The sequence below is a fragment of the Xyrauchen texanus genome, chromosome 32, assembly GCF_025860055.1.
Source record: "Xyrauchen texanus isolate HMW12.3.18 chromosome 32, RBS_HiC_50CHRs, whole genome shotgun sequence".
Classification (NCBI taxonomy): domain Eukaryota; kingdom Metazoa; phylum Chordata; class Actinopteri; order Cypriniformes; family Catostomidae; genus Xyrauchen; species Xyrauchen texanus.
In genome coordinates this window covers 17,119,063-17,146,743 of record NC_068307.1, presented here as the reverse complement: position 1 = coordinate 17,146,743, position 27,681 = coordinate 17,119,063, and the positions used below count along the sequence as shown (strand labels likewise).

Below are 27,681 nucleotides of genomic sequence, written 5' to 3'. Positions count from 1 at the left end.
TTGTTGACAGACAGATTTTAATTCCATCATTGATTGGAAACATTAAATAGAAGTTTCAGGATGACCATCAATACCATAAAGATACAATTTGTATTTGAATGTGGCGTTACAAACCAAGTGCTAATCCCCATTATACAGCCCGTCCTTACACATTAAAACAGACTCATTTACGAATGCTCTTTAGCCAGTTTCTCTGCCTTCTCGACAACCTCCTCAATTGGACCCACCATGTAGAAGGCCTGCTCAGGCAATGGGTCATACTCACCTAGGGAAAGAGAGTGGCACAAGAAGAAACACCGAATTAAGTAAAAAAAATAGACCTGGACCATTAGGTTATAGCAACAAGTCAAAGGATATGCGTTTATGAGAGAGAGAGAGAGAAGAGAGAGATATATATAAAAAAATAGAAACAACGAGACAAAAGGATAAGGACCAAGACTTACCAGCAAGAATAGCTTTGAAGCCTTCGATTGTGTCTTTCAGGGGCACCAGCTTGCCCATGTGTCCAGTGAAGACCTCGGCGACTTGGAAGGGCTGAGACAGAAACCTCTGAATCTTACGGGCACGAGCCACAGTCAGCTTGTCCTCCTCAGACAACTCATCCATACCCAGAATGGCAATGATATCCTGCAGGGACTTGTAATCCTAAAATAGACAAGAAAAAGTAGATTAAATAAAAAATACAAATACACATTACACACACAAACCTACATATATACATTGTGGCTCACCTGGAGGATCTTCTGGACACCACGGGCTACATCATAATGCTCAGATCCTACAATGTTGGGGTCCATGATACGGGAGGTGGAGTCCAGTGGGTCCACGGCAGGGTAGATACCCAGCTCAGCGATGGCACGAGACAGCACAGTGGTGGCGTCCAAGTGAGCGAAAGTGGTAGCAGGGGCAGGATCAGTCAAGTCATCAGCAGGCACATAAATGGCCTAAGAGATGAATGTCAATTTTTGACATTTGATTTATGAAAATTACTGATATGCAATCTTTGAGATTTTGCTTTAAGGAGAGCATGTTCCAAATTAAGCATATACCTGCACAGATGTGATTGAGCCTTTCTTGGTTGTGGTAATTCTCTCCTGCATGGTACCCATGTCAGTGGCCAGAGTTGGCTGATAACCCACAGCAGAGGGGATACGGCCCAACAGGGCAGACACCTGCAGAAAAAACATAGAAAGTAACACACTGAACCCTTAATTTGGATAAACGGAATTGAGATAGACGTGCAAAGTATGAATTTAGACACTTGCCTCTGAACCAGCCTGGGTGAAGCGGAAAATGTTGTCAATGAAGAGCAGCACATCCTGTCCCTCCTGGTCACGGAAATATTCTGCAACGGTCAGTCCAGTCAGAGCCACACGGGCACGGGCACCTGGGGGCTCGTTCATCTGTCCATACACCAGTGCCACCTAATGGGAGCAATAAGGACCTGATAACATCCTGCCATTCCATAAGGGTTTTACAAGTAATGTTATAAAATTACATTTTGACTTATTTACTTGCTACAAAAGTGTCAAATGGGATATAGCTTTACAGAAATGGAAACTGCAGGCTCAAGTTACCTTTGAGGTGGTATCCTTCAGGTTGATGACGCCAGATTCAATCATCTCATGGTAGAGATCATTTCCCTCACGGGTTCTCTCTCCCACACCGGCAAACACTGAGTAACCACCATGAGCCTTGGCCACATTGTTGATTAGTTCCATAATCAACACAGTCTTTCCCACACCAGCACCACCGAAAAGACCTAAAAACGATGAGTTGGAGCGTTGATCACAGACTCAAGAGCACAGCATCAAAATGTTATGTAGGGCGGTCACATAATTGTCAAAACAAATTGACAAATGTTTGTCTGTAGTAGGGCCATAACGATAAATAATTGGTCATATTTCTTAAGGCGTATATGTGCTTCATACACAAAGTCCTTTTTATATACTTCAAATATGTAAATCAAATAATAAACTGGATAGAGATTTTGCTGTTGTACAAAAAAAGAAAAAAGTAGCACCGTCGCTATTTGAAAAGTCATTTATCAAATCTAGACAGGCCCCATTTCCAAAATATGTACATTTTTCCAAACTTTTGGCCCACAGTGTATACGATATACGATTTCCTTTTAAGGCTTTGAAACCATGTGAATGACATGAAAAATAATGGTTTAAAATATCAAAATATTTCTAAATAGTTAAAATAAGTATCCCTCACAATTTTTGGAACTCATTTAAGAAAATATTTAGTTTTTTTTTATTAAATATATTTTTGTATTACATTTAAATTATATAATATGCAATAGTAAAAAGATCTCCATCCTGTTTTTATTTATTTATTTAAACTTAAACAGATTATAATAATGCTCTTTGATTGAACCCACGAGTCCTTATTTCTCATGAAACCAAATCTTTGAAATTTAGTTTCATAATTTTGTCACCACACAGAAATAAAGCGCATCACTCACTCTCCGTCTCATTGACACTACATGTATGAACTTGCGATGACTAGGAACATTTGCCATTACACGATCATCTAAAGTGACGCCAACAGGCTTTGTGTTCAATATAAGAGTTTACATTTGTTTTATATTTTAAGTTTGGTGCAAGCTTCTGCTGACGGCACACGCATCAGTGTTTGAGAAGCGATTCACGCAGTCTGCCGGACAGGAGCCGCTCTGGTTCACATCCACGTTGCGGCTCAGTGACAGATAACTGAATGACACAAATGTGCCTTGTATGGCATTTTCTGATTCGCTTAAAATTCCCTTATTTGGGCATTAAAATGTAATTGGAATTGGAAGTGCACAATAGTCAGTTCTCAAATAACCACAATTGGACTTTATTAATAATCACTACGGACCTAAAGGTAGGAGTAAAGTACATCCTAACCCTTAATTATAAAAGGATGGCATTCTTTCGGTTTGTCTCATTGCAAAGATCTGTAACATCTCATAAAATTACAATTAAAAAAGGCTGCAGGTTGATTACGCACCAATCTTGCCACCCTTGGCATAGGGGGCCAGCAGGTCTACGACCTTGATTCCTGTGACCAGAATCTCCTGTTCGACACTCATGTCTGTGAATTCTGGGGCCTCAGCATGGATAGGAGCAGTCCTGAGGAAGATACTAGTCGGTCACAACAGCATAGCAACAGTAACCATTACACTACATAGAAAGAGCAATTGTTAACTTTACAAATGGCTTGGTGATGATTTGATTTTTGAATCTTATGGAACTTACTGTTTAGTAGAAATTGGTCCTCTTTCATCAATGGGCTCACCGATGACATTCATGATCCTGCCAAGTGTCTCAGGGCCCACAGGGATTCTAATAGGTGCACCAGTGTCAAGAACCTTCTGACCACGAACCAGACCCTCAGTACCATCCATAGCAATGGTGCGGACGGTGCTCTCCCCTAAAGAACAGTATAGAGATTACATTAATGCAATATTTCTGTGCAGTCTGAGAAGTTTAAAAATCATGACTTAAATTGTAAACATTCAGAGAAGTGATTCAGCAAACTGTGTTACCTAGATGCTGAGCCACCTCAAGGACAAGCCTGGAGTCACGACCGGCTACTTCCAGGGCATTGAGAATGGGGGGCAGACCCTCGTCGAACTGCACGTCCACGACGGCACCGATGACTGCGACGATACGCCCATGGGCAGCAGCGGCTGCTGCGGCAGGAGCAGCATAATCCCTGCCTAAGAAATCAAATGCAATTGATCGTCTTGAAACTAATAACAACCTACTTAAAAAATTGCAGGCTATATCACATTACGTTTGTTTGCTTGGATGACCTGATCAGTAAAGACAATGCGAATGCACTTAAATCGAGCAATGTCACAGACTAAGTAATTCAAACTCCATTACCGTCTGTCTACAATCGGTTCCTTACAGATTTGCATATTAAAAAAAGTTTAAAGAATCATTTGGTCCTTGCAGACCTTGTATTTTGTGATCTTATTCCACAAGTTTATCTTCACCATGACCTCGCGAGCTCAGAACACTGCTGGCAGCGCGAGCCTCTTCTCCATGACACATAAAGGTCATTGCTGTTTCCGAACGAAACATAATTTGTTGTCATTATTGAATGGAGAATACCGTTATGGTACTTCATATCCATCACGAATCAGCATACATCTAGTCATCATGCCGAGATCAATCATTGAAAATAATGACGTTAAAACGTTGCGGCCTGCTCGCGCTGTCCGCATGCTACCAGGCTAGCTGTCTCGCGGCGTCAGTGACGTCGCTGCCTGAATAATTGCTATACAACCAACAGTATTAAAAATCAACGAACTCTACTTACGTGAAAACAGTGCTGCTGGAGCTCCATTGAGAGCCTTTAAGGGGGTCACCCCTGGCTTAAGAGCCTGCAGAGCCCCGGTGCAACAACGTCCCACAGCACCTAACATTGTTAAAATGGCTGAAGGTGGAACGGGACAGAGGCTCGTGAGTTTTTATATAGTGCCGCTCAAGTCAGCAATGCGCATGCGTGCCAAACATGGCGACACGGGAACTAAGCGTTTGCGCATGCGTCAATTTTGAAGGACAGAATGGGTGTCGTTACATTGAACGGAAATAGCGTATAAGCTGTTAATACGTTTAACTTTAATAATGACCTGGAGGGTTTGGCTCAAAAGTATCTCGTTGGTACACATATATCATATTGCATTTACAGAGTACGAAACGTAAATAATGAATGAATCAATGGCAATACCCTTGTTTAGTAGCCTACATTATACAGCAGAACACGTTTCATTTAGAGATGATAGCTACAAGTGATATTACTGATTTTAAATAGATTAAAATAGGACATTATTTTAAGTGCAATAGATCTAAACACGAAACTTTCAATCGAAATCTCATATTAAGTGTTGTCAATGTCAGGTGTCTGTTTTTGCACGGCTGTGACCACTAGGTATCGTTGTTGTATAAACTGATAACTATTGAGCTTTGGCATTATGTTACATGTGATGTATGAGAACATGTCTATGGTGACAGTTGTCGTCCAGTTGCTTTTTCCATCAAGAAGCATCTTAATGCAAAACAGGATTAATATGCAGATATGAGAACAATATTGTGGTTACTGTAATGATGCTCCACTATGATGATCTTAGAAAAATAGACATACATTCATATGACTGTGCACCCACCTCTTGAATAAATGATATTATTTGGGAATATTCTCTTAGTGTATTTGCATATCTTAACACACGTCCATGCTTTGACCTATGACTTATCTGCCTTTGTAGATTACTGCTTTGAAGTGCAGGTCTCATTAAGGTTGTCTAATGATGCAGAACCAGCAGTTATAGGCAGTGAACTGTTATGATATCTAGCCATGTGACCATGTGCATAAATGTACAATGTCCATACACTCATATAAAGGAACACATACAGGTATTTATATACTATAAATGGGTAAAAATCTCTACAAATTTGAGCATAAAAAGTCAGATTTTGGTAAGTCATGTGTTAAGATTTTTACATGATCAGAGCATTATTGTGCTGTATGTTGTATTTGAATGAACTATCAGACAATGGACTGAATACAAACAAAAGAAGTGTGATTACAATTCATCTTGTGGCCCATACACACAATTTATTTAAAGCCTGTAAAATACCACAACAGTAATTTTTCAATAACATAAATACACTGACTATCACCCCATATTTTTGTAAGATATATTGGCTGTGCCATGAAGTATGAAGGTGTTCAAGCATCTCAGAGACACCAGTAACTAAGTTGTGTGCACAGATGGTGCAGCAGAGCAACTGAACAAACAGGCCTGAGCTGTTACTAACCCTGCTGTACATATTAGTCCTGCACACAGTCCAGTGCGATAAGAGATTTCTCTGTTCCGTGATATATATCCAATACGGACATGCTCACTCAGATTGGGTTTGATAAATCACTTATGCATCTGACAAAAAGCACACAAGCCTGCTTATACAATGTTATTTATATACAATAGTTTTACTTTAGTTGTAACTTTGAATAGCATGTGCTTGAATTCGCTAACAATTTTCATTATTTCAGATTATTCAATCAGATAGTCAAATAATTTTTTTGGCTGATGCCCAGGCTGAGACTCATTACCCTCAGTTATTGAAGTCATCTGATAGTCAGGAAGGACAGTGGATATAACTTCATGACATTAGTGAAAAACTGTAAAAACAACATGAAACAAACTGTCACATTTAGCTGTTGAGAGGATAAGCTTGTGAGGTAGAAGAGCAGCACCAGACGTCCAACTAAAAATGCTAAAACAAACAACTGTATCAAAAGGAAGTATATATGGAGCTAGAACAATGACTTAAGTATTTTAATCTAAATATTTGTTAATTCGAGTTCTAGACATGTAACATTTCAAAAAACGGTGAGGATTTTTGAGGTCTATTTAATAAATGTATTTTTTTGCTTGCGTCACCCAATAGTCAGTGTGTATAGCCTACAAGGGCATAGATTTGGCTTGAACATGGGGGGTATAAAAAGCTATAAGCATTTACATGTTTGCATTGATCATGTGTATTATAGCGTATAAGAAAATTAACATTATCCAAAATTAATAAATGCAGTAAAAGCTTTAAACATTGTAATTAATGTTAACTATTGCGTTAACCTTAGCATATACAGACTTAGAGGTGCTTAAGCGATTTTTTCATGGAAAGGTGTGCAAAAATGTCATACTCCCTGAAAGATATTAATTAAATAATTGTTGTGTTTTTGTGTGACACCATGCGAGGTTTGCACATGTGAACTGCGAGCTCTGAGCACTGCTAGATTTAACACTGTTAATGTCATAAACCGGTGAGATTCAATAAACTCTGTTCCATAACAAGCCAATTTGGTCTGAGAAGTGTGGGAAATTCGGTGTGAAAGGTTGAACATGTCGACAATACTGAAGAAGGTCATTGCTGACTTGGAGGATCTTGCTGTAATACGTTGATCGATCACCGCCATGATGGCGAAATTCACTGAGATGGTTTCAAGAGTGGGGGATGTCGAGAAATGCATTATCTGGAGTCATCGGTGAGGGAATTAGCTGCTAATCAGCAAGCGACCAAGGTGGATTTGGAGTGTGTCAGGGAGAAGTTGGAGGACTTGGAGAACCGTAGCTGGCAGAATAACATCCATATTGTTAGAATTCCTGAGGCCGAGGAGGCTCAGGATATGGTGGGATTCCTGGATAGGCTCTTTCTTAGACTGCTCAACATAACAGACTGTGGGTTTGAGGTCGGGTGAGCTCACAGAGTTCCGGCTTGGCGATCCGCTGAGGGTAACGGGCCTGATCGGTTCCTGCCAGGTTTCTGAAATCGTCCAATGGAGATCTTGTGTTGAGCGAGGCGAGGAATGAAGGAGGGCTTTCTTGGAGGAACCACAGCATTTTCTTGTTCCCAGTCTTTGCGAATTCAACAAGAGAGAAACGTGATCGATTCAACATCAACGGAAGGTCACTTTTGCACTGATGTTCCCGGCCAAATTGAGAATAGATGCTAAGGATGGCCGTAAAACAATCACATGTCCCCAGCAACAGTTGTCCTTCATAAAGTCAATGGAGTGAGTAAGATATTTTGTTGTACTCACATTGTAGCCGAATGGACCATCTCAATAAAAATTCACTTGACTGGGCGCCTTTTTGTGCTGGTTCCACCTGGCACATGGAGTTTATTTTTTGGAGTAACACTCCTTCAGGACAGTGTTGTGGATGAATCTGCACATCCTTTGTGCTTATGCCTCCTATTTACTGCTTATACCTCCTTTTGTGGAGTATTTCTTGCAAGACATTGGAGTGATTAGGTCATTTGTTGCACTCAAGTAGCAGCCGAATGGGCCAGCTCAATGAACATTCTTTTGACAGTCTGAGCACCTTTTTTTTTCTTTATGTGCTGGTTCCGCCTAGCGGCTGGACTTTGTTTTGTGAAGGAACACACCTTTGGAACAGTTATGTGGATGAATCTACTTGTTCTTTGTATTTATTCTGCCTATTGGCTGGAGTTTTTACATTAGGCGTTTCATCAATATCATGTGGTCAGTGGCGAATGATCAGACTCACTCCGGTTGCTGTCATCTCACTTGGCCAAAAAGGCATTTGATATGGTGGAGTCAGATTATCTTTTTAAGATTTTGGAAATGTATGTGTTTGGTTATATTGGTTGGATTAGGTTACTTTATAGACACACAGTAGCTGCGGTACAAACAAATTGATTAATTTCAGATTATTTTACTCTGGATAGAGGCACCCAGCAGGGTTGCCTTCTCTCCCCATTATTGTTTTGTCTTGCCGTGGAACCATTAGCAGCTGCGATAAGAAAGGAGGATGATTTTCCAGGGGTGGTGTCAGGAGGTGTGGCGCATAAGCTTTTGCTTTACACAGATGATATTTTATTATTCGCCTCTGAACCTACTAGATCCAAGCCTTGACTCCACAGATTTATTAATTCCTTTTCTAAGTACTCAGGATACAGAGTGTCAGAATCCAAAGCTTTGGCTCTGACAGTGTACTGCCCAGTAATGGCTTTTCAGCTGGGCGCCTTCCAGTGGCCTTTCATAAAAAGGTTTTCGAGCAATGTGGGCATGTGGGCTTTATTACATTTATCTATGATTGGGAAGGATCATAGATAAATGTTATTAAAATGAAATGTATTTCAAAATTAATCTACCTGCTACAGTCTCTCCCTATAAATATCCCACTCTCTTATTTCATGGAGTCCTTCATTTGGAATGGTAAACGTCCCAGATTACATGTAAATTGCATAGGCCGATTGACAAAGGTGGCCTAGGCCTACCCACATTTTTTATTTTATCATCATGCATTCAGTCTCAGACATTTGGCTCATTGGTCACTTCCACCTGAGAGAGCCCCTCCCTGGTTTTGTATTGGACAGGAAGTTCTTGCCATTATTTCAACATATATGTTTTGCTTTTCTTTGTTTATTGTATGAATCAATAAAAAAAAATTTAATCACAAAGAAATAAGTGTCATCAGATATCTCACCTGTCTCTGTGACAGCACTGTGACTCTGTAATATGTAATGTCTTTGAAGCAAAAAAACTTGTGTCTTTGAGGTGAGTAAATGATGAGATCATTTTTCTCATCTTCTGCTCAGAGTCTAAATAAAGCTCTTTTGGTATCTTTGGAGAGAGGGTTTAGTAAAGAGGGGGTGTGGCTAGTCCAAAGGCTCATTTTGTTGAAATTCTAGAATGGCTAAAATATCTTATAATAGCATACCTTTAATTTACAGTGTTACCACATATTCTGGCAATATAAGGAAAAAGAGATACAATGCTTTTACTACAATGTAAATTAGGCTTGTGCTCAGGGGTCTGTTTGTTCAGCACCATGCTGACCACTGGGTAGCGCAAGTTAATAACCCAGCTTTTCTTGACCTTTGGCCTAGTTTGTTTATGATCTGAATTTCGATCTGAATTTCGTGAACGTGAGAGATATGTATTTGACATTCTGAATTTATTTTAAATCTTAAAATTTTAACCTGTAATTCTATCATTTGAATTTTTACTGCTAATTCCACCTACAAACAATTCAAAAAACAAAAAATCTGCTGTCCAAAAAATACTATGATAAAATAAATGATAGAATTACAGGTTAAAATGTTCCGTTTTGTTAAATGTCATGTGTCTAGAATTCAAATGAACAAATTTCAGATTCAAAAACATTTAGCCATTGTTCTAGCTCCATAGGGAGTTTAGCAAATAAAAAAAGCTAAAGAAATTTAAAAATGAGCAAAAACTGATGAACGGTTAACACTAGTATTAACACTAGAAAGCCTGGTTATACTTATTGATTACAACAAATGAAATGGCACATCAAAACCCAGTCTGTTATATTGAAGTTATATCATAAATTCTTTGCATCTGCAGTGTTCTTCTTTTAAGTATTTACTGATATCATCATTATGTGCACATTGCATGAGTTTCATTAGTCAAATGGCATTATTTTTTACCTTCAAAAACAAAACAATATGATACAGTCCACAATCACACAAATAACAATATTATTTAGGATAATATGTTGAGCAAAATAATAAATAATGTGTGATTCATGCAAAAAACTGTCATATTGTCAGTTTAAGCTGTACAATTGCACAAATCCATTTCCATAACAATCTTTCAGAATAATGTTTTTTTTTTTTTTTTCTTCACAGAAATTGAATTCATCCATTATACCAGCCAGAACTGTTCATGATTTTCTAATACTGAGGAGTCAATTTGCCATGTCAGAATGAAGGTTAGGTGTGCTGGATCAAATACTTTAAAATGGATCCTCTAATAATCCTTTCTTAGCCTTGCTTTTCATACCCTTATCAGCCTGAGATGATTAAATAATAATATATTATTCTCATTTTAACACCAAATTCTTCCTCCAAAGTTCAGGCTGACCCTGCAAGCTAAAGACACTGAATAGAATTTGTTAATGGCTCTTCTCAAATAATTTGCTCAGCTGCATGACTAATCGTTCAAATGAAGAAATGTCTATTTCAAGACCTTTGTGTGACTGTATGTATTGAAGAGAACAGACAGACAGACAGCTCCTTAACACTTGTTCCAGTTCTGTCGATATGGGGACTGGGGGCCCATGGATTGGGGGCATAGTGCACAGAGAGGGCTGAGAGGGTTGATTCAGCATGGCGAGGTCCATGGCGAGGTCCAAACTATGAGTATGATTCATCTATTGTGGGTTTTAGTAGATTCATATTATTTCCCTCTGAGGCTGACTGACAGTCGTATGTTTCTAAAGGGTGGGGTGGAGCAGCAGGAAGAAGGGTGGGACTACAGTGACGGGAGGAGCTTGGAGAGTTTGTTGGACTGAGTTGGACGGCTGTGGTATCCTGTAGAGTGGGTTCACTGGCCTCCATCTCAAATACAGCTCCACCCATTCTCATTAATGGCCAGCGGTCCCGTCCAGCAGACACGCGAGATGGTTGGGCAACGGATCGTCGACTGCAGATGCAACAAGCTCCAAAAAATGAAAAGGACACCAATAGTAGGATGGGTCCTATAATGATGGGAGGGTTGTTGAAAGGGAAGAGTTTAGTAAAGGCGAGCGCGCCTACCAGGGTGATGTTAATGCCTGCCAGCATGATACAAAGCCCACAAGCACAGCAGAGTGCAGGGGAGGGCAATCCCTGCAAACGGACCACCCTCCTCTCATCTGGCTTCTTTAGTACAGGGTGAGCATCTTCATTAGAGAAAATCATCCTCTAAATGGCACTGACCTTCTCACCCACAACAGAAATAAGGGTTAAGAGAACGAGACAGAGACAACAGAGGAGAAGAGTAGTAATGATTATTACAGTGATGTTCTGCAACAATATTTGCTGCTCCTAAAATATCCACCTGCCTTTTTACACAAAATTAATTAGTGCTGTCAAGATCAAATGAGTCTGAAGCTTTAAGGGGGGGGAGGGATTAACTTTATTACTCAATATGGTTGTAGGTGTAATTGTTATGAAACATTTTTGTACTCTGATGTTATGTCTATATTAGGAATAGTTAAGGGATAGTTCACCCAAAAATGAAAATTCTCTCATTATATACTCACCCTTATGCCATCCCAGATGTGTGACTTACTTTCTTCTGCTGAACACAAACAAAGATTTTAGAAGGAGTATTTCAGCTCAGTAGGACCATATAATGCAAGTAAGTGGTGAACAGAATTTTGAAGCTCCAAAAAGCGCAAAAAGACAGCATAAAAGTAATCCATAAGACTCCAGTGGTTAATTCCATGCCTTCTGAAGCAATATGATATGTTTGGGTTAGAAACAGATCAATGTTTGTCCTTTTTTTATTATTAATTCTCTTCTCTGCACAGTAGGTGGCGATATACATGAAGAATGAAATTTGGGAAAACTAAATGTAGAAGTGAAAGTGGAGATTGACAGTAAAAAAAGGATTTAAATATTGATCTGTCTCTGACCCATACTTATATCACTGAAGACATGGGTTTAACCACTGGAGTTATATGGGTTACTTTTATGCTGTCTTTATTTGATTTTGAAGCTTCAAATTTTTGGTCACCATTCACTTGCATTGTACAGACCTACAGAGCTGAGATATTCTTCTAAAAATAATTTGTGTTCAGCGGAAAAAGTCACATCTGAGATGGCATGAGAGTGTGTAAATGACAAACTATTACTTAAATATGAATATGTTGTGAGACATTTCAGCTGGATATTCTGTTAATGTTAAATATTGCTCTGTTCTAACAGCAGAATTTCACAATTAACATCTATCTATCTATCTATCTATCTATCTATCTATCTATCTATCTATCTATCTATCTATCTATCTATCTATCTATCTATCTATCTATCTATCAGTAATCTCTTTATATATACACTAACGGTCAAAAGCTTTGAAACACTTGACTGAAATGTTTCTCATGATCTTAACAAATCTTTTGATCTGAAGGCATATGCTTAAATGTTTGAAATTATTTTTATAGACAAAAAATATAATTGTGCCACCATATTAATTTATTTCATTATAAAACAAAAATTTATAAAAAATAAATACAAAGTTTTTGAAATTGATGACTTGGTCCAAATAATTAAGAAAAGTAGCCAATAAGTGCCCAACATAGATGGGAACTCCTTCAATGCTGTTTAAAAAGCATCCCTGGGTGATACCTCAAGAAGTTTATTGACAAAATGTCAAGAGTACATTTCTGCAAATTGTAGGCAAAGCGTGACTACTATGAAGATGCTAAAATATAACACAGTTTTATATTATTTTGGATTTTGTTTAGTCACAACATAATTCCCATAGTTCCATTTATGTTATTCCATAGTTTTGATGACTTTACTATTATTCTAAAATGTGAAGAAAATAAATGATAATAAAATGAGTGTGTTTCAAATCTTTTGACCGGTAGTGTACATGAAAAGATATAACTTTATATATACATCACAGCACTTTCTTTCTTTATGTAATCATTAAGAGATAGCTTACCTCAATATAAAATATCGGAAATAAATCATACATTTATATTTTTGAGAGTGGCATCTTACTCTGATTGAACAGCCATAAATAACATGCATTTAAACGATTTCAAACTTAAAATGAGCTTGACTGACTTTTAACTCACCTTAAGATGATATTTCGAGGAGCTGACTGATTCCGTGTTATGTTATAATTAATGTCAAATTTTAGGAGAATTTTCTTCAACTTCAGCGGGAAGAGCACATGAAATTGCTCTGGGCTGTTAAAGGATGGAGCGACTGGTCCAGAACTGAACGCTTCCCACCAGATATTCTCTTTAATAGACTTAAATTCCCCTCATTACCGCATGGTGACGCTGTTACTTTCAATTCGAAACGAGTAATGACTGTCAGTCCAACTAAGCAAACAGCATACATTACTGTCGTGTTAAATGAGAATAATGAATTTACCTGACATCAAACGTTAGAACTTGTAGCACCCATGACTCTCTCACGTTCAGTACAAGAACGAGGCTTGTGTGAGTCTCCCCCACTGGTCTGTGAGGCATAAAATACTCAGTTTAAATAATCTCCAGTTATAATAAGTGCATGGAAACCTTGAGAAAAAAAAAATTGAAAATAGTCCACTCTTCAAATTCATCTGTGATTGCTCTCTTAGACCTATTCTTTGTTGGATTGTGCTTCCCTCCCTGGAAGGCCACTCACAATGTTGTTCTCATAACAAAAGAAAGAAATGGCCAAAACACAATATTTTCTTTAAGTCTTTACAAGGCCTAAACATAAATAATACAATTAGAAAATAATTAATGATACTATACTGTTCTCTGACCTTGTTATGAAAGTTAAAAATGGCCAAATGGTTATTAAATGTATTTAAATGCTTAATCTCTTTCTGCTTAATCTCTGTTCATATATTATCTCAGAGAGCTAGAACGTAGATAATTTATTTTCTTCCTGACAGCTAAAAAAATAAAACTTCTCGAGCCACCTTTTATGATCACATCAGAGATAGTCTGTTTAGTCGCCAATGGGAATGAGGTGGAGCTCTTCTAACCAATGTAAGCCTACACTTTGGAATTAACCATGTGTGCAGTTTACTACGATAAAATTGCTGTTTTATAAGAGAAGACACGGACATTTGTACGACAGGTAGGTGTCAGTTTACGGCTCTGCCCATTTGTTTTGTAGGAGATCCTCAAACGGTGACTTACTGTCGTAACACGCTAGTTGACCGTTACGCTCTCGCCTATGGTAAAAGCGCTGTGGTTATCTAAATAAATAAAATAATCTGTGGCAACTCAAAGAAGCAGGTGAATACATAAAATATGTAAACTAGGTTATCATCGTAATTTAGCTATTTATCCGCTATTTTGAATTTACTCAAACATTAACTTTGTTTCAGTGCAAACTGCTTTATTATTTTATTTTTTTTTATTTTACTACATTTTTCAATTTCATAATTGGATTGATCAAATTAGCACCTCTGATATATTCCATGTTAACCATTTTGATGTTAAATGGACAGTCTCCGGTATGTCTCACCAAAATAAAAAAAAATAAAAACAGCACATAAGATGTAAAAAAATGTGTTCTTATTCCTGAATTTAGACTGAGAAACACTTTCCTTCATTAACGTTATTATCACGCAAGTACAGAGAACAGACATTAAAATGAGGTAGTGCCCTCTAGTGTCATCCCTGGTGCATTAATTATTTCCCCATCACATCCTCATGAATTTGCATAATATATTGCCAGTCAAAAAACTTTTCCTCTTACCTCTCATTTCGAGCAAGAGATAAGATAAACAATAACTTTGCGGAAGGGGTAATGTTTTATAATTTGATGATACAAAAAGCAAATGTGAAGTCTTAACACAAAATCTACTTTTGCATTTGACCATCACATTAGGAGATCCACCCCCCAAAAATGGCAGTTTTCGCGGAATGCAATTTTTTTTTATTTACTTGCAGCACCTTGAGTCTGTTAACAGAACAGGCTCACTGCCCTGATTTATAGACAAATACTCAATGCAATGGTATCACACACACACGCATCAAAAAATCAGCAATTTGGTCAAAGGTCTACTACCTCAGCCCCTCGTTAAAGCAACATACCTATTGACTTTACGTGGAGCATGCCACACAATATAAATTTGTATAGACAGTCATGAAATTCTAAGGTAGATTAGTGTCAGGCTGCATGGCTTACATAATCCAAATAAACCAAGACATTGTTCACTCAACAAAAACGAAGTACATTAAGACGTTTTATCAAGGCTAAGTGGGTTACCAAGTTTACATCACATAAAAAAATGATATAAAAATAAAATGCAAAAGGTTGACCGTAACTGAAATACCTTTGAGGAAAAGCTCACCCAAAAATGACAATTCTGGCATAATTTAATTACCCATATGCCTTTCTTTCTTCTGTGGAAAACAAAAGGAAATATATGCCAAATATTCACACTGCCAACCTATAGCAGTTGCCATATTTGATTTGGGCAGTACTGTCAGAAGATTATCGAAGCTTTGATTTAAGAGTGAATAAGAACTTAAAAGTAGGTCTGTTCATCTCACAAAGTGATCGTATGGCTTTGTATCAAGAGTTGTATTGATTACTTTTACTGTGGGTTTTATGGTTTTATTTTTCCTTTTTGGAGATTTACAGACCAGAGTCACTATTCACTTTCATTATATGGCACAAAAACAAGTACAGACTTTCCACTATTCTCTGTTTGGGTTGTATGGTACAAATAAAATCATATAGGTTTGGAGGGACATTGGGCTAAGTAAATATTGACAATTCTCATTTTGGGTGAACTATTTCTTTAAAGAATGTTTAGTGACTTTAAACTGTTTAAAACGTATTCAGGTAAATAATTCCAAGAATGGAAATGCAAAAGATTAAAAGCCTGACTGCTGTGATATTAAAATCAATAGCTCTGTAAAACTTCCTCAGAGCTGAACACCCTTTTGTTGCTGAGAAACAGCCACAATAAATATTTAAATATCTAAAAAAAATTAAATCAGTTTCAGGTGCATAAAACAGACAAACAAAACTCAATTTCACAGAGCAGGATAAGGATGAAAATGAACCTGATGCAAATTTAAAATATCAGATTTTTTTTTGATGCATACTTAAGGTTAGCAACCACTGAGTTTGTGGTATGCAAGCAAGTGTTTGATATAGATATTACGCTCAATAAGATATTCCGTTCAGCAGAAAATGTATGTGTGTATGAATCTTTATAATACACCATATGTGGTGTGTATGTGTATCACTCAGTTTCTGTGCAGTAGGCAGGTGTCAAGTACTGGTGCGTAGTGCCTGAGACTGTGCTCTGCGTCGGGCTAATCTAGAGTTAGAGGGAGGGGAGAGCCTCATAGAGCAAACAATGGCCCCAAAGTCCTCTTGCTCTTCCTCCTGCTGAGATAGTTGTCGGTTGAATGCTATGGCTTCTGCTGCAAACTGTGTCAGGTCTTTAGTGCTACAGTTTCTGCAGATTCAACGAGAGAGATGGTTAGATACATTACAGAAACCAAGACAATTATGCAACTTCATCCACTGAACCAACATCAAATACCTTTGAAGAACACGAGGAGTTGGAAGAACTCTTTCAGGTGCATTCTGAAACAAAAATATATACATACATTTATAAAATGTATTGTTCATATTCTAAATTCTGATTCCAAACTCCCACAGTTAGGACTTGGCGGAGTCATGTGACAAAAAAAGCATGGTGCCGATCACAGCAGAGTTTGTCTTTGGGAGAAACGCCAACAAAACTACATCTGGTAAGAAACCTACCAGTAATTATGTTTTTACATTTCTCAAGAAACGCGACACTGCTAAACACAATGTACACAAATGTGTACAATAGCACAAGGTTTTCATTAGTAATCCTATATTTACTGTGCATTTTCAAACCGAGGAAAAACTGTTGCTTTCAGAAGCTTTATATGGAGTTAGGATGAAAATTCTGTTATATATGTGAATAAACATCACACCTAGAAACATAATAAACAATTGTTATACAAATATATCATAGCTTGGTATTATTTAAAATATTACAACACATATGTGGACATCAATTGTTAGGAAAACTATTTGCTCTAGAAAAAATCTTTTTTTTGCATGTTGTGGCAGGGTGGAGGGCGGGGCTGGGTCGTGATTCGGGCAGCTGTCCGACACCTGTGTGTGTTTTTCTTTTTGGTTAAGTCCATTATTAAATATTATTTATATTGCCAAGCCGGTTCTCACCACCTCCTTTCACTTTTACCTTTTTCACAGGTGTCGGAAAGCTGCCTGTAACTCTCTCTCTCTCTGTCGCACTGCTGTCTCCGTTCAGCCTTTATTTAGCCTGATTAGGGGCCGGGTGTGTGGAATCATGTTTATTAAGTGCAACTAGTCACAAGTCAAAAAGGGAAATGGAAAATGCACACAGCAGTCACGCTAGGGTCTCAGGAGGTTAAAGCACTCCGCTTCTTGTTGTGCACAAGAACAACCCTTAACTATAGTAAAATCACTATAATGCACAGCCTCTCATGGCTTTTTGATGTAATATACCATATACAGGATATCCTGTGCATAATAAATGTGTTTATTGTTTGGGATTAAGAAAATTAATACATCATTTTAAGATTTAAAAAAAAAAGCTTAGAGAAAAGTAAAAAAAAATAAAAATAAAAGCAAGACTCACCCCCTGCACCCAGGGATGCTTTAGGACTTGAGCTGCACTCATTCGTAGAGTGGCATCTCGCACAAGCAACCGTGAGATCAGATCTTTAGCATCATCTGATATCTGAGCCCAGACTCCATCCCTTAATTCATACTTTCCCTCTTGAATCCTCTCAAACAGGTTATTCTGAACAGAAGAGAAAAGCTTAAGTCAGCACAGCTAAGTTCTCTAAGTGGATGAATTGAATTCGGTGCATGTTTGAATTAATGTGTGGCTTACCTGGCAGGCACGGCAAGTCTCTCCTCGTTCCCAGCCACAGTTGGTGCCGCAGTGGCCAGTAAAGGGAGGGCTCCCACTAAGTAGGATGTAGAGAATGACCCCAAGGCTCCAGAGATCACAACGCTTATCATAGAACGAAGCCTCATCTGAAAAGACCTCTACCACCTCAGGAGCCATGTACTCTGCCGAGCCACACTAGAGTATACATAACACACCTCTCAAACAATGCTAATTCGTCCAGTTAAGGAGTGTGCCTAATGCATTGTCTTAGGTTGAGTTTACCGGTGTGGTGAGCTCAGGGGTAGTTATAGGGGTACAGGCACTGTTCAGCTTCACTCCACTGCCAAGGTCAAAATCGCAGATCTTGACAGGAGAAACCTGAATGCCAGCGCATCACATCACATTACATTATGATTAGGACTAACTAAGTCTTAAAGGTCTCGTCCTTACATACATGTGTTATCAATAACAGATGCATTACCTTATCGGTATATTCACACAGGATATTTTCAGGCTTGAGGTCCCGATGAGCGATACCTGTGGAGGGAGGGAGATGAATTTATGTAAACTTACTCTGAGCCATTGTCAGTGGCCAGCAGAGTAAATTTTGAGTATTTACCTTTGTTGTGCAGGAAGTCCAAGGCATGTGCTATATCCCTGACCACATGACTAGCCTCTCTCTCATTAAAGTACTTCCGTCTCTGAATGTGTGTTAAAATGGAACCTGGTAGATTAAAGAGATTGTGAAGGAAAGAAAAAGATTCAGAAATTAAGAATACAAGAAACAAAGAAATAAATAAAGAGTCACTATAAAAGTAAATCAAACAGTCTGAGATTTTTTTATAATCATATATAAGAGTATTTGTATTACAACTAGGGGATGCACTGATGTATCGGCTGCCGATATTTATCGACCAATTATTGACCAAATTAGTCGGCATATTGGTTATCAGCATGAAAAAATAAATATTGTTTTAATCATAATAATTAGTAACACACTTATTAAAAACTCTTCGACTTCAAATGCACAATCCAGAAATAATAGTAGACCCTTTCCAAAGACCTGTTATGATGCATTTACGCCTTTAACAAATGTAGCAAACTTTTTTCATATTTCCAATTTGAAAAATATTTAGTGTACATTTATAACATTGTACTATGTATTATATTACCCTGGAATACATTTTTAAAAAATCAGTTAACATAGCTGCGATGAGGCAGTGAGAGAAAATATGGCCTGTTTCTCTCTTCTTAGATAACTGCGGTTATCCAGCGCTGTACATTTGTATATTTTTGCGAAGCTGTGATAGCGTAATCGTTGACTTTTTTCTTTTGCTGTTCGAGCAAAGAGGTAAGCAAAAATTACATTTGCTGTGGTCCGCCATTCAAGTTTAACCAACTATGACAACTTACACTCTGCGAACGCAAATGTGTGAAAAGAGTCCATAGCCACAATAAGTAGCAATAAAAATGAACTCTCTCGTTCTCACGTTAATGTGGAAAAACTGCAATAAACGGTTATGAGAGTTATGTTACTGTAACGAACTCAGATCCTCAAGTTCACCCCGCTCCCTCTAGCTCTCACGCTCGCTCCCAATCACCAGAATATTAGTTTTACCTGCACGGTTCACTTCCTCTATATATACTCTGCCCTTTCTCCCCACACTTGTTGGTTATTGTTTAGTTACCCCTTCGCTTTGCCAGCTCTAGTGTTTCGCTAGCTTTCCCCTGTTTCTACTACTCTCGTGTTTGTCTTTGTTATATTCTGATCTCCCGGCTTCAACCTTACGCTTCCCTGTTTTACGCTTCTTTGGATTTGCCCATTTGTTATATACTGATTTCCCGGCTTCGACCTTACGCCCCCCTTGACTACGCTTCTCTGGATTTGCCCCTTTGTACTTTTGCCTTTCTGCCATTAAAGCAGTTTTACCCCGACATTGTGACTGTCTCTTCTTGTGCGTGTTACAGTTACAAGATGAGAAAAACCAACATGCTTTGAAACCAGCAGACTTTAACTTAGGAGACATCCGTATAATATCCATTAATGCTGCATGATTTATTGAATTAAGACTGAAATCGCAAAAAAACCTAAAATAATCATTCATATCAACCATCATATTCAGTTATTTTTTGTATCTTTTTATTTTCAATTTATTGTGGCACTATTTAAAATCTTGGCATGTGTTCAACCAATCAAATTATTTATAGTTATAACAATAAAAAAATCTTTTGAACCGCTTAGGACATTTTTAAAGCAAAATTCCTAAATAAAGGCACTGATATACTTCATACGAAATTGAAGAACGAAAGGGCATGTCGTCAATTAAAACAAAATCTGTCCAAAAAGAAGGTGTTTTTGTGTTCATTTCGGTAGTTCGTAACAGTTCGTTTTGCTTTTAGCAAAAATTCTTACCGGCAGCTAAACACTTTCTTACTGCCATTGAGCCACATCATTGGTAGGTGTGACCTGGAGCTCCACCTACCTTGAGGCCTGCAGCTAATTCGGTTTACGTTGTTCAGTAAGTAAAGATCAGTCAACATGAACACATTGGCATACAGTTTTTAGCAAGCTGGTGCAAATGTACCTTCATTTGTATGATCATTCACATAGAGAACTTTCCAACAACATGTAATGCCTTTTTTTGTATAATTAGACAAAAAGCAATCAAATCTACTCAAATACTCTTAATGCCCTCAGTCTAATGTGCTGCTTTACTCATGTGCCTTCTGCAGAGAAAACCATTCACACATCTGTCCAAAGCAGTGTTTCCCAACCACTGTCACGGCACAGTGAAAGAAAGATTGTCAGGTGTGCTGTGGTAAATTATAAAATTCCACAAAATAAATAATTGGATGAAAATATATATATATATTTCAGGGATCCAAACTCCTCAGCTTTTGGAGACATTTGCCATTTTGAAACCATAATTGGTCACTTTTGTGATTTTGAAGAGCAATGATTAAAGTTTTAAGGGTCTTTTACACGACTTGCGTCAGCGCTGCAGAATACATTGAAGTCTATGAAGTGATGTCACTTTACACCGAAGTATTTTTCACACGTTTTTGCTTCACCATAATGTCGTTGAGAACTAAGCAACAAGAAATATTTAAAAACTGACCAAATTTGTGAACAGACATTGAATGTCTCATAATTCTTTTAATTAAATATTACCTTATTGTTTATGAATATCAGAGACCCCAGATATTGAACTAATTTAAATTCACTAAAGAAACCTTTTCGACCTAAACATAAAGGAGTCATTTTATTACTTTCTGCTATCAAAGCAACTGCAAGCCCTTTTCTCTCTTCCAAATACATGTTTTCAATGTTTATTGTGCACACCTCCTGCTTTTTAACGTGGCAAACTCATAAATCGCCCCTCTGTGATGCTTTCTGCAACTCTTGTCATGTGGAGGGAAATGCGCCGCTTGACGCTAACATTGAACGAAGCATTGACGCCTCGACTCAACTCATGTGAAATGCGCTTTACAATGACAAAGAACATAATTGAAACACAAAATTATTATTATTTGTCTATTATTGTGGTCTTTTCTGATAAAAGCAATGCTCAGCAGTTTAAATAGGCTACTGCAGGAAAATGATACCGTAGATCTGCTTTGTGTTTATAATTCTTCTACTGAAGTCAGTACATTTGTAGCCATGCAAGTTTTAATAAAGGAGAAGGTAAGGACGTTATTGAAACTCACTATTATTAGACTAATATTGACTGAAGGAAGACTATAGATCTGCTTTGTTCTTGAAATGCTTAAACAGTATAAAGTCTCTTGGTAGATTTCGGTCATGAACAACTCAAAATGATTCACTGATTCACTCATAGCACATTAGACTCATTTGTCACCACCTAGTGACATTTCCAGATGGGGTCACTGAACTAATCAGTTAATAAAATTGAACAAATTTGTGAAACAGAAGTAAACCTTACCAAAATACTCTTTATTTTGCAGCTAATTCTGCAAAATTGTAAACTTTAATAAACTTGAATCACTAAAATAGCTGGAATTGGTGCTTTTAGCTTATTCTTTTAAAAATAAATATCCCCAGAAAACATTTTCGTGGACCAGTGATTATCTTACCCGTTTCGCCCCTTATGAGTTTGCATCCCAGTAATTTGTTGTGGCATTGCAAGAACAAATCCACAAATTAGAAAAGAAGCAAATTTGTTGCTTTTTCATTACCCGTTTAGACTGCTTGCCACCTGTGACCTCACACAGCGTAGCCTACTTATGCGACTAGTTTTTTTTTTTTTACATAGCAGAATTTCAAACATTACAAGTAAACACACTACTAAGACAGACAGAAAACATGGACAAGTTCTTGAAAAGGAAAAATACTGATAATGGTTAGCCTATGTGGGATAGTGGTGTGCCGTAAAATGTTTATTCGTAAAAAGTGTGACAACTGGTCCAAAGTAAGGTTTGCCCCTCTCATCATTCGTCTGTATTCTGAACACCAATCTTTCTAGTTGTGACAGTATCATCATAATTTTGTGTAAACAGCATATTATGGCCGCGTATAGCGTGCTAGTGCATTAGTTTCATGAATTCAGAATGTAAACAAGGCAAATAGAGCATTTTCTACTGCACATTTATTATTTTAAATCATCATCAATTGATTAAAACAGCTTTTTACTGATCTAATGTGAATTCTACTCATAGAATAAGACACATTCGTTGATAACACATTTTAATGTCACATTACTTAAAGGGGCTGTAAGCAATTTTTTCATTAAAAAAAAAGTATGCAAAAAAACTGTCCTAATCCCTGAAAGATATCACAGAAATAAGAGTCATGAGATATCTCAACATTCTCGGTGACAACAAAAGACTTTGTAAACAGCAAACAAAAATATGTTGGTGAACCACGGTCTCTGACGCTTTCTGCCTGTCAATCATTTTGCCCGTTCTCATAGTGTTATCATTGCAGCTAAATATTGAGGGTTAATAAAGTATACCAATTTATAAGTTGTCAGTTGAGGACGCTATTTCACTACTGTCGTGTTTGACAACCATCGGAACATGCTTTGTTTCGGTTTCAACAGTATCAGTGCAGTGTTTTGTAAGAGGGGACATGACTAAATCAACGGCTCAGTCTCTTGTAAGTTAGAACGGCTTAAAACACTTGCAGCATCTTTAAGGTTTAACTGAGCATCCTCATATTTAAATGTACTTAAAAACCCCTCCCACAGCGGTGTGACGGGTGTCTGAATGTTGGCAAACAATATACCATTGCTCTACTCTTTCGAACTTCTTTTTACCCATGATCCTAGAACAAAGAAGAACTTTCTTTCTGAAGTATATTGTAGTCTTAAAACAGTGATCTTATGACAAAATAAGGTCTCCATACAAACGTACTGTACCTCCACATAACTTCTCAAAAACCAGATAAAAACAGCGGTCATCTTCAAAAAACTGAATGAGTTCCAGAATGTTCCTACAGAAAAACACATAATGGTAGATGCAGTTAAAAGTGCATCAATAAATTACAGTGTATTCTGTTTTTAAAGCACAATGATTAAAAAAAGATCTTACTTGTTTCCTTGACACTGATAAAGTGTCTCCACCTCTCTGAAAACTCTACTGCGACTGTGACCAGCGTTCTTCTCGATTATCTAAATAAACACATAACCACACATTACATAGACATTTATTCTGTTTATATGACAAAGAACTGATAATACTGAGCAGCTGTTCTTAAAGGGGACCTATTATACAAAATTCACTTTTACATGGTGTTTGAACATAAATGTGTGTTGGCAGTGTGTGTACACAACCACCCTATAATGATAAAAATCCACCCATTCCTTTTTTTAATCCCCATTAATCCTAAGCACGGTCTCAGAACAAGCCGTTTGCAAGGCCCTGCCCATGACTGTTGACAGACACTGCCGTTAATAAGTGAACATTAAGCAACATGCTTGTGTGTGTGTGTGTGTGTGTGTTGCTCATCCATCGTTGCAAACCTCTACAACAAATAAATAAATTGATCAAATAACCATTTGGAAACTTCCTGGTTCATTCTCAAAGTTGTTACTTCTGACGGAGTCTCTCCCTCATCAGTGTCTGACTCCGGTTTAAACATATAGGGCTGAACACCACTATTTTTGCTGTCAGTCATATTGCTTATGATGTCTAGTTATCCGAAGAAGAGATGTCAAAACTCTGCCCTATTCTGGATATGGGGCGAGGAGCACCAGCTCATTTGCATTTAAAGACACATTTTACACAATCACAGCTCATTTTTAATCTCAACCAAAAATTGGTATTTTAAACATGGTATAATAAATGATCTGTAGGGTATTTTGAGCTGAAACTTCACAGACACATTCTGGGGACCCCAAAGATTTAAATTACATCTTGTGAAAAGGGGCATAATTGGTGCCCTTTAAATTTAGACCATTAAAAATAAGCCATTTTGATATTACTATCACTATATTATGAAATAATAACTCACCTTTACAGCATACTCATTTTCATTCTGTAAACTCACACAACTCTGGACTGTAGCATAAGCTCCCTGACCCAGCAGCTCATCGGACAGCCTGTATAGATCTACAACAAACACAGCTGAGTTTACTCAATTTCCCCAACCCTTGTAATCAGTAAAATGCAATCAAACATTTTGAAAGACTGTTGCATCAGCTTTCAGAAAATAGCCTTGAAAAAGATCTGATCATACAGTCTGAATAATAACGAGAGTAAACAAAACAAAGACAAGAAACATATTATGAGGTGGAACTACTATGTAATATTACCACTAAATTTGCCAGTAAAACTGTCTGCGGCCCGAGTTCTGCGTTTCTTCTTCCGACGTGTACCTGGATCTGCGACGTTGACTGGCTGACTGCTCTCCATTCCTAATACCAAATTCAAAAACAAAATTAGATCACATGTAAAATGTTAAATAAGTCTCCATATAAAGCCTTTACTAAAACTTTGATTTGGTTTCAATCTATAACATGAACAGAATCTAGGGCTTGAAATGATTTCATGATTTGGAGGATGTGTTATGAAATGTTCCCATCCCCAAGCAGACGTACCACCAGACGTTTGGGAGGCACTGTGGGGAGCATGCGTAAGCAGACCACGGCTCTCCACCTGGCCAGATGACAGGGTGCTACTTGTTATCTGAGAGAAAGAGAGAAAATTAAACAGAAAAAAGGTTTTGGGTTAATATCACAAAAGCAGTGTTCTAGCGAATCTAGAGGAAGATACATTATCTATGATAAACTATGTTCTAGATAAACACAGGAGGTTAATAAAGTACAAAATCTTTAAAAAAAAAAACAACCAAACAACTTCAAACAATGGCACTTTATTTAAGGCTTGTTTTGTACTACTAAATTATCTTCATACCAGAAATTAGCAGAGCACTATCAATGTTCTGTTTTAAAACATGGATTCCTTTAGAGAAAGAGGAAGTTTGAATTGATCCGTCACTAGCTGTACAGCTTGCATGCACTGCGCACTTATCAGATTTATCTTTCTGATCGAGCTGTGTGTATAATATGTTGTGTTTATAAACTGCTTTCTCATATCCACCATAGCAACACAAAATGCATCTGACAACTGTGTACCTGGCGCGAGCTGTGGAGCGCCTGAAGGTCCGCGAGCTGAAAGACAAAACAGATACGATCGTTCCAGAATCCGCACGAGACGCATGAGTGAGTGAATGAATGAATGAATGAATGGCAAGAGATCAGCTTTCAAAAGTCACCACAGCTTATTCGGAGTATGACAACAGGTTTCCTTCAAAGTAGGTTTAGTGAAATCTTGAGGAGGTTATTTAATGCTCCAGTTTTCATTCAGAGTGCAGATTTTACTGTCATTGCATGCTTTTCATGTGATCACCTGAGATGGGAAATCCCACGCAAAACATGTATTATTACTGTACAGATAAGATACATGTATAATTCATTTGGTATACATTACTCGAATCGCAGTACATATGGAGAATAAACATGAGTCAGTTTTTGATGGGTCAATGGCAGGAACATCGGTCAGCGTCGCTGGAACACTGAACATTTAAAGCAACAGTACAAGTTCATAATACTAGGTGTTAAGAGGAAACTGACCCAACACATGAACTGTAAAATGACAAGCAACAAGTAATAACTAATGTAGTGTTACACTGTCAGCAGATAAAGTGATATAGTACTAGCCGATTCAGCGGTAACTCGAAGGCTTGCTTTAGGTTAAACAAACGACTATGTATAACCTCGTTCAACAGGGAGTGCAAATGCGTTTATTTTTATAACGAAAAAAGACAGAGTGAATGTTAAATAAATCAATGGCTCGTATCGAGCGACCAATGAAGTCACTTTATCAAATAATACCGATGGTAAAATTGGTATATACTCATGCGATCTCTTAAAGCGCATGTCAAATACAAATTATATATTCTAGCCAAGAATATATATATATATATATATATATATATAAAGAAACAAACCTGGATATTGCAGCCTAATGTGTCTAGCTTTGCCGTGACAGCCGAACAGCGTGAGGAAAAGGAAAGCCCAGAAACACAGCAGAAACCCGCCAAATGCCCTCCTACCCAATAATCTCCTCCTACTGGGGAATCTTACTACGGAGAAGACTTGGCTCATTAATATTAATTAGGTTGCGTGACTGCACGCAAGAGAACGTCTCCAAAGTAACGTTGCTTAACATAATTAATATTCATGAGCTATTACAATAGTTCCATCGCTCTCTGGATCAGGGGCAATTCTAGGGTCAGAGCTTTAGGGGTGCTGAGCACCCAATGAGCCCCACTGCCACCACCCACCCTCTTTTCACACAAAAACAAAAAATATGTCTATTGAAAAATAACTTTATCATTTTAACATTGGTTCAACTAACTCCAAAATCCAGATTTTTTTCTTTTTTTTTTTAGACCTTTTTAGAGCACCAGCTTAATTGTGAGAGTTCACACAGACAGCCCCCTGTAACAAACACAAAACCTTCTTCACCCAGCTGCTTTTCCTGACCATTAACTCCATGTGCCTCCTTTTGTATCAACAGTCATCAGATTGGTTAGATTAGATTCAACTTTATTGTCATTGAACAAAGTAACAGGTACTTGGACAACAAAATGTAATTCCCTCTCATCCCTTATGGACTCTCCCTGTTGTTTTCCTTCTCCTTTATTATGAAAAAATGTGGTGTAAAATAATGTTACAAAAAGTAAATGTAATATAGGCTACTTAATGCCAATAAGTTAGTATAGGAGTATGAGTAGTTACTGTTTTGCTTGCTACTATTCACTATATGTCAATTTATTGTTGTTGTTTCCTCACTTGGTTCTTCCTGCATGCTCTCCCTTTCCCTTTCTCCTTCTCCATCTCCCTGACAATCTCCCTTCTCCATCTCCCTGACAATCTCCCTTCTCCATCTCCCTCTCTTTCCCTTGGCACTGACAATCATACACAAATATATTGTAGGCAGGAGAGTTGAGGTCAGTTTGTCATGTCACAAAAATGTTATGGAGACCATTTACAGATTCTAAGGATATGATCAAAAGGCACACAGAGGCATGCCATTTTAAATGTCTTTATTATTATTATTATTATTGGGCTTAGAACCTTTTTAAATCACAAATTCCTTTCACAAGAGAAGCTGTATTCTCCATTGTGGGTTTGAAATAAATAAAAAAAATAAAAGCAGAGGACCATTGCCTAGATAAGTAATTTGATACAACAACAGATAGCTGGTTTGCATTATCTGTAACTT

The 27,681-nt window shown here is 37.7% G+C and overlaps 3 protein-coding genes across 4 annotated transcripts; all 3 read right to left on the bottom strand.

Moving 5' to 3' along the window:
- On the bottom strand, nt 1-4,484 carry LOC127625838 (ATP synthase subunit beta, mitochondrial-like). Its single transcript, XM_052101247.1, has 10 exons — nt 4,318-4,484; nt 3,536-3,709; nt 3,246-3,420; nt 2,998-3,119; nt 1,578-1,762; nt 1,266-1,424; nt 1,050-1,172; nt 732-944; nt 444-645; nt 1-265 (listed from the first exon to the last, which is right to left on the bottom strand). Exons 1-10 carry the CDS (start codon nt 4,421-4,423, stop codon nt 168-170), a joined length of 1,557 nt encoding a protein of 518 aa, XP_051957207.1. The 5' UTR covers nt 4,424-4,484; the 3' UTR covers nt 1-167.
- Nucleotides 4,485-10,685: 6,201 nt separating this feature from the next.
- On the bottom strand, nt 10,686-11,231 carry LOC127625775 (transmembrane protein 275-like). Its single transcript, XM_052101131.1, has one exon. The coding sequence runs from the start codon at nt 11,229-11,231 to the stop codon at nt 10,686-10,688; it is 546 nt and encodes a 181-aa protein (XP_051957091.1).
- Nucleotides 11,232-14,381: 3,150 nt separating this feature from the next.
- Nucleotides 14,382-26,477, bottom strand: LOC127625841 (MAP kinase-interacting serine/threonine-protein kinase 1-like). Of its 2 annotated transcripts, XM_052101253.1 has the most exons (14): nt 26,402-26,477; nt 25,527-25,562; nt 24,990-25,077; nt 24,705-24,806; nt 24,404-24,501; nt 23,482-23,561; nt 23,310-23,383; nt 18,551-18,655; nt 18,413-18,468; nt 18,214-18,309; nt 17,932-18,126; nt 17,674-17,838; nt 16,558-16,601; nt 14,382-16,470 (listed from the first exon to the last, which is right to left on the bottom strand). In XM_052101253.1, the coding sequence occupies exons 4-14, from the start codon at nt 24,802-24,804 to the stop codon at nt 16,281-16,283; spliced, it is 1,203 nt and encodes a 400-aa protein (XP_051957213.1). In that variant the 5' UTR covers nt 24,805-24,806; nt 24,990-25,077; nt 25,527-25,562; nt 26,402-26,477; the 3' UTR covers nt 14,382-16,280. The 2 variants fall into 2 exon arrangements, with proteins under 2 accessions (XP_051957213.1, XP_051957212.1); XM_052101252.1 differs by lacking the exon at nt 25,527-25,562 and having other exon boundaries at nt 26,402-26,473.
- Nucleotides 26,478-27,681: the final 1,204 nt, after the last annotated feature.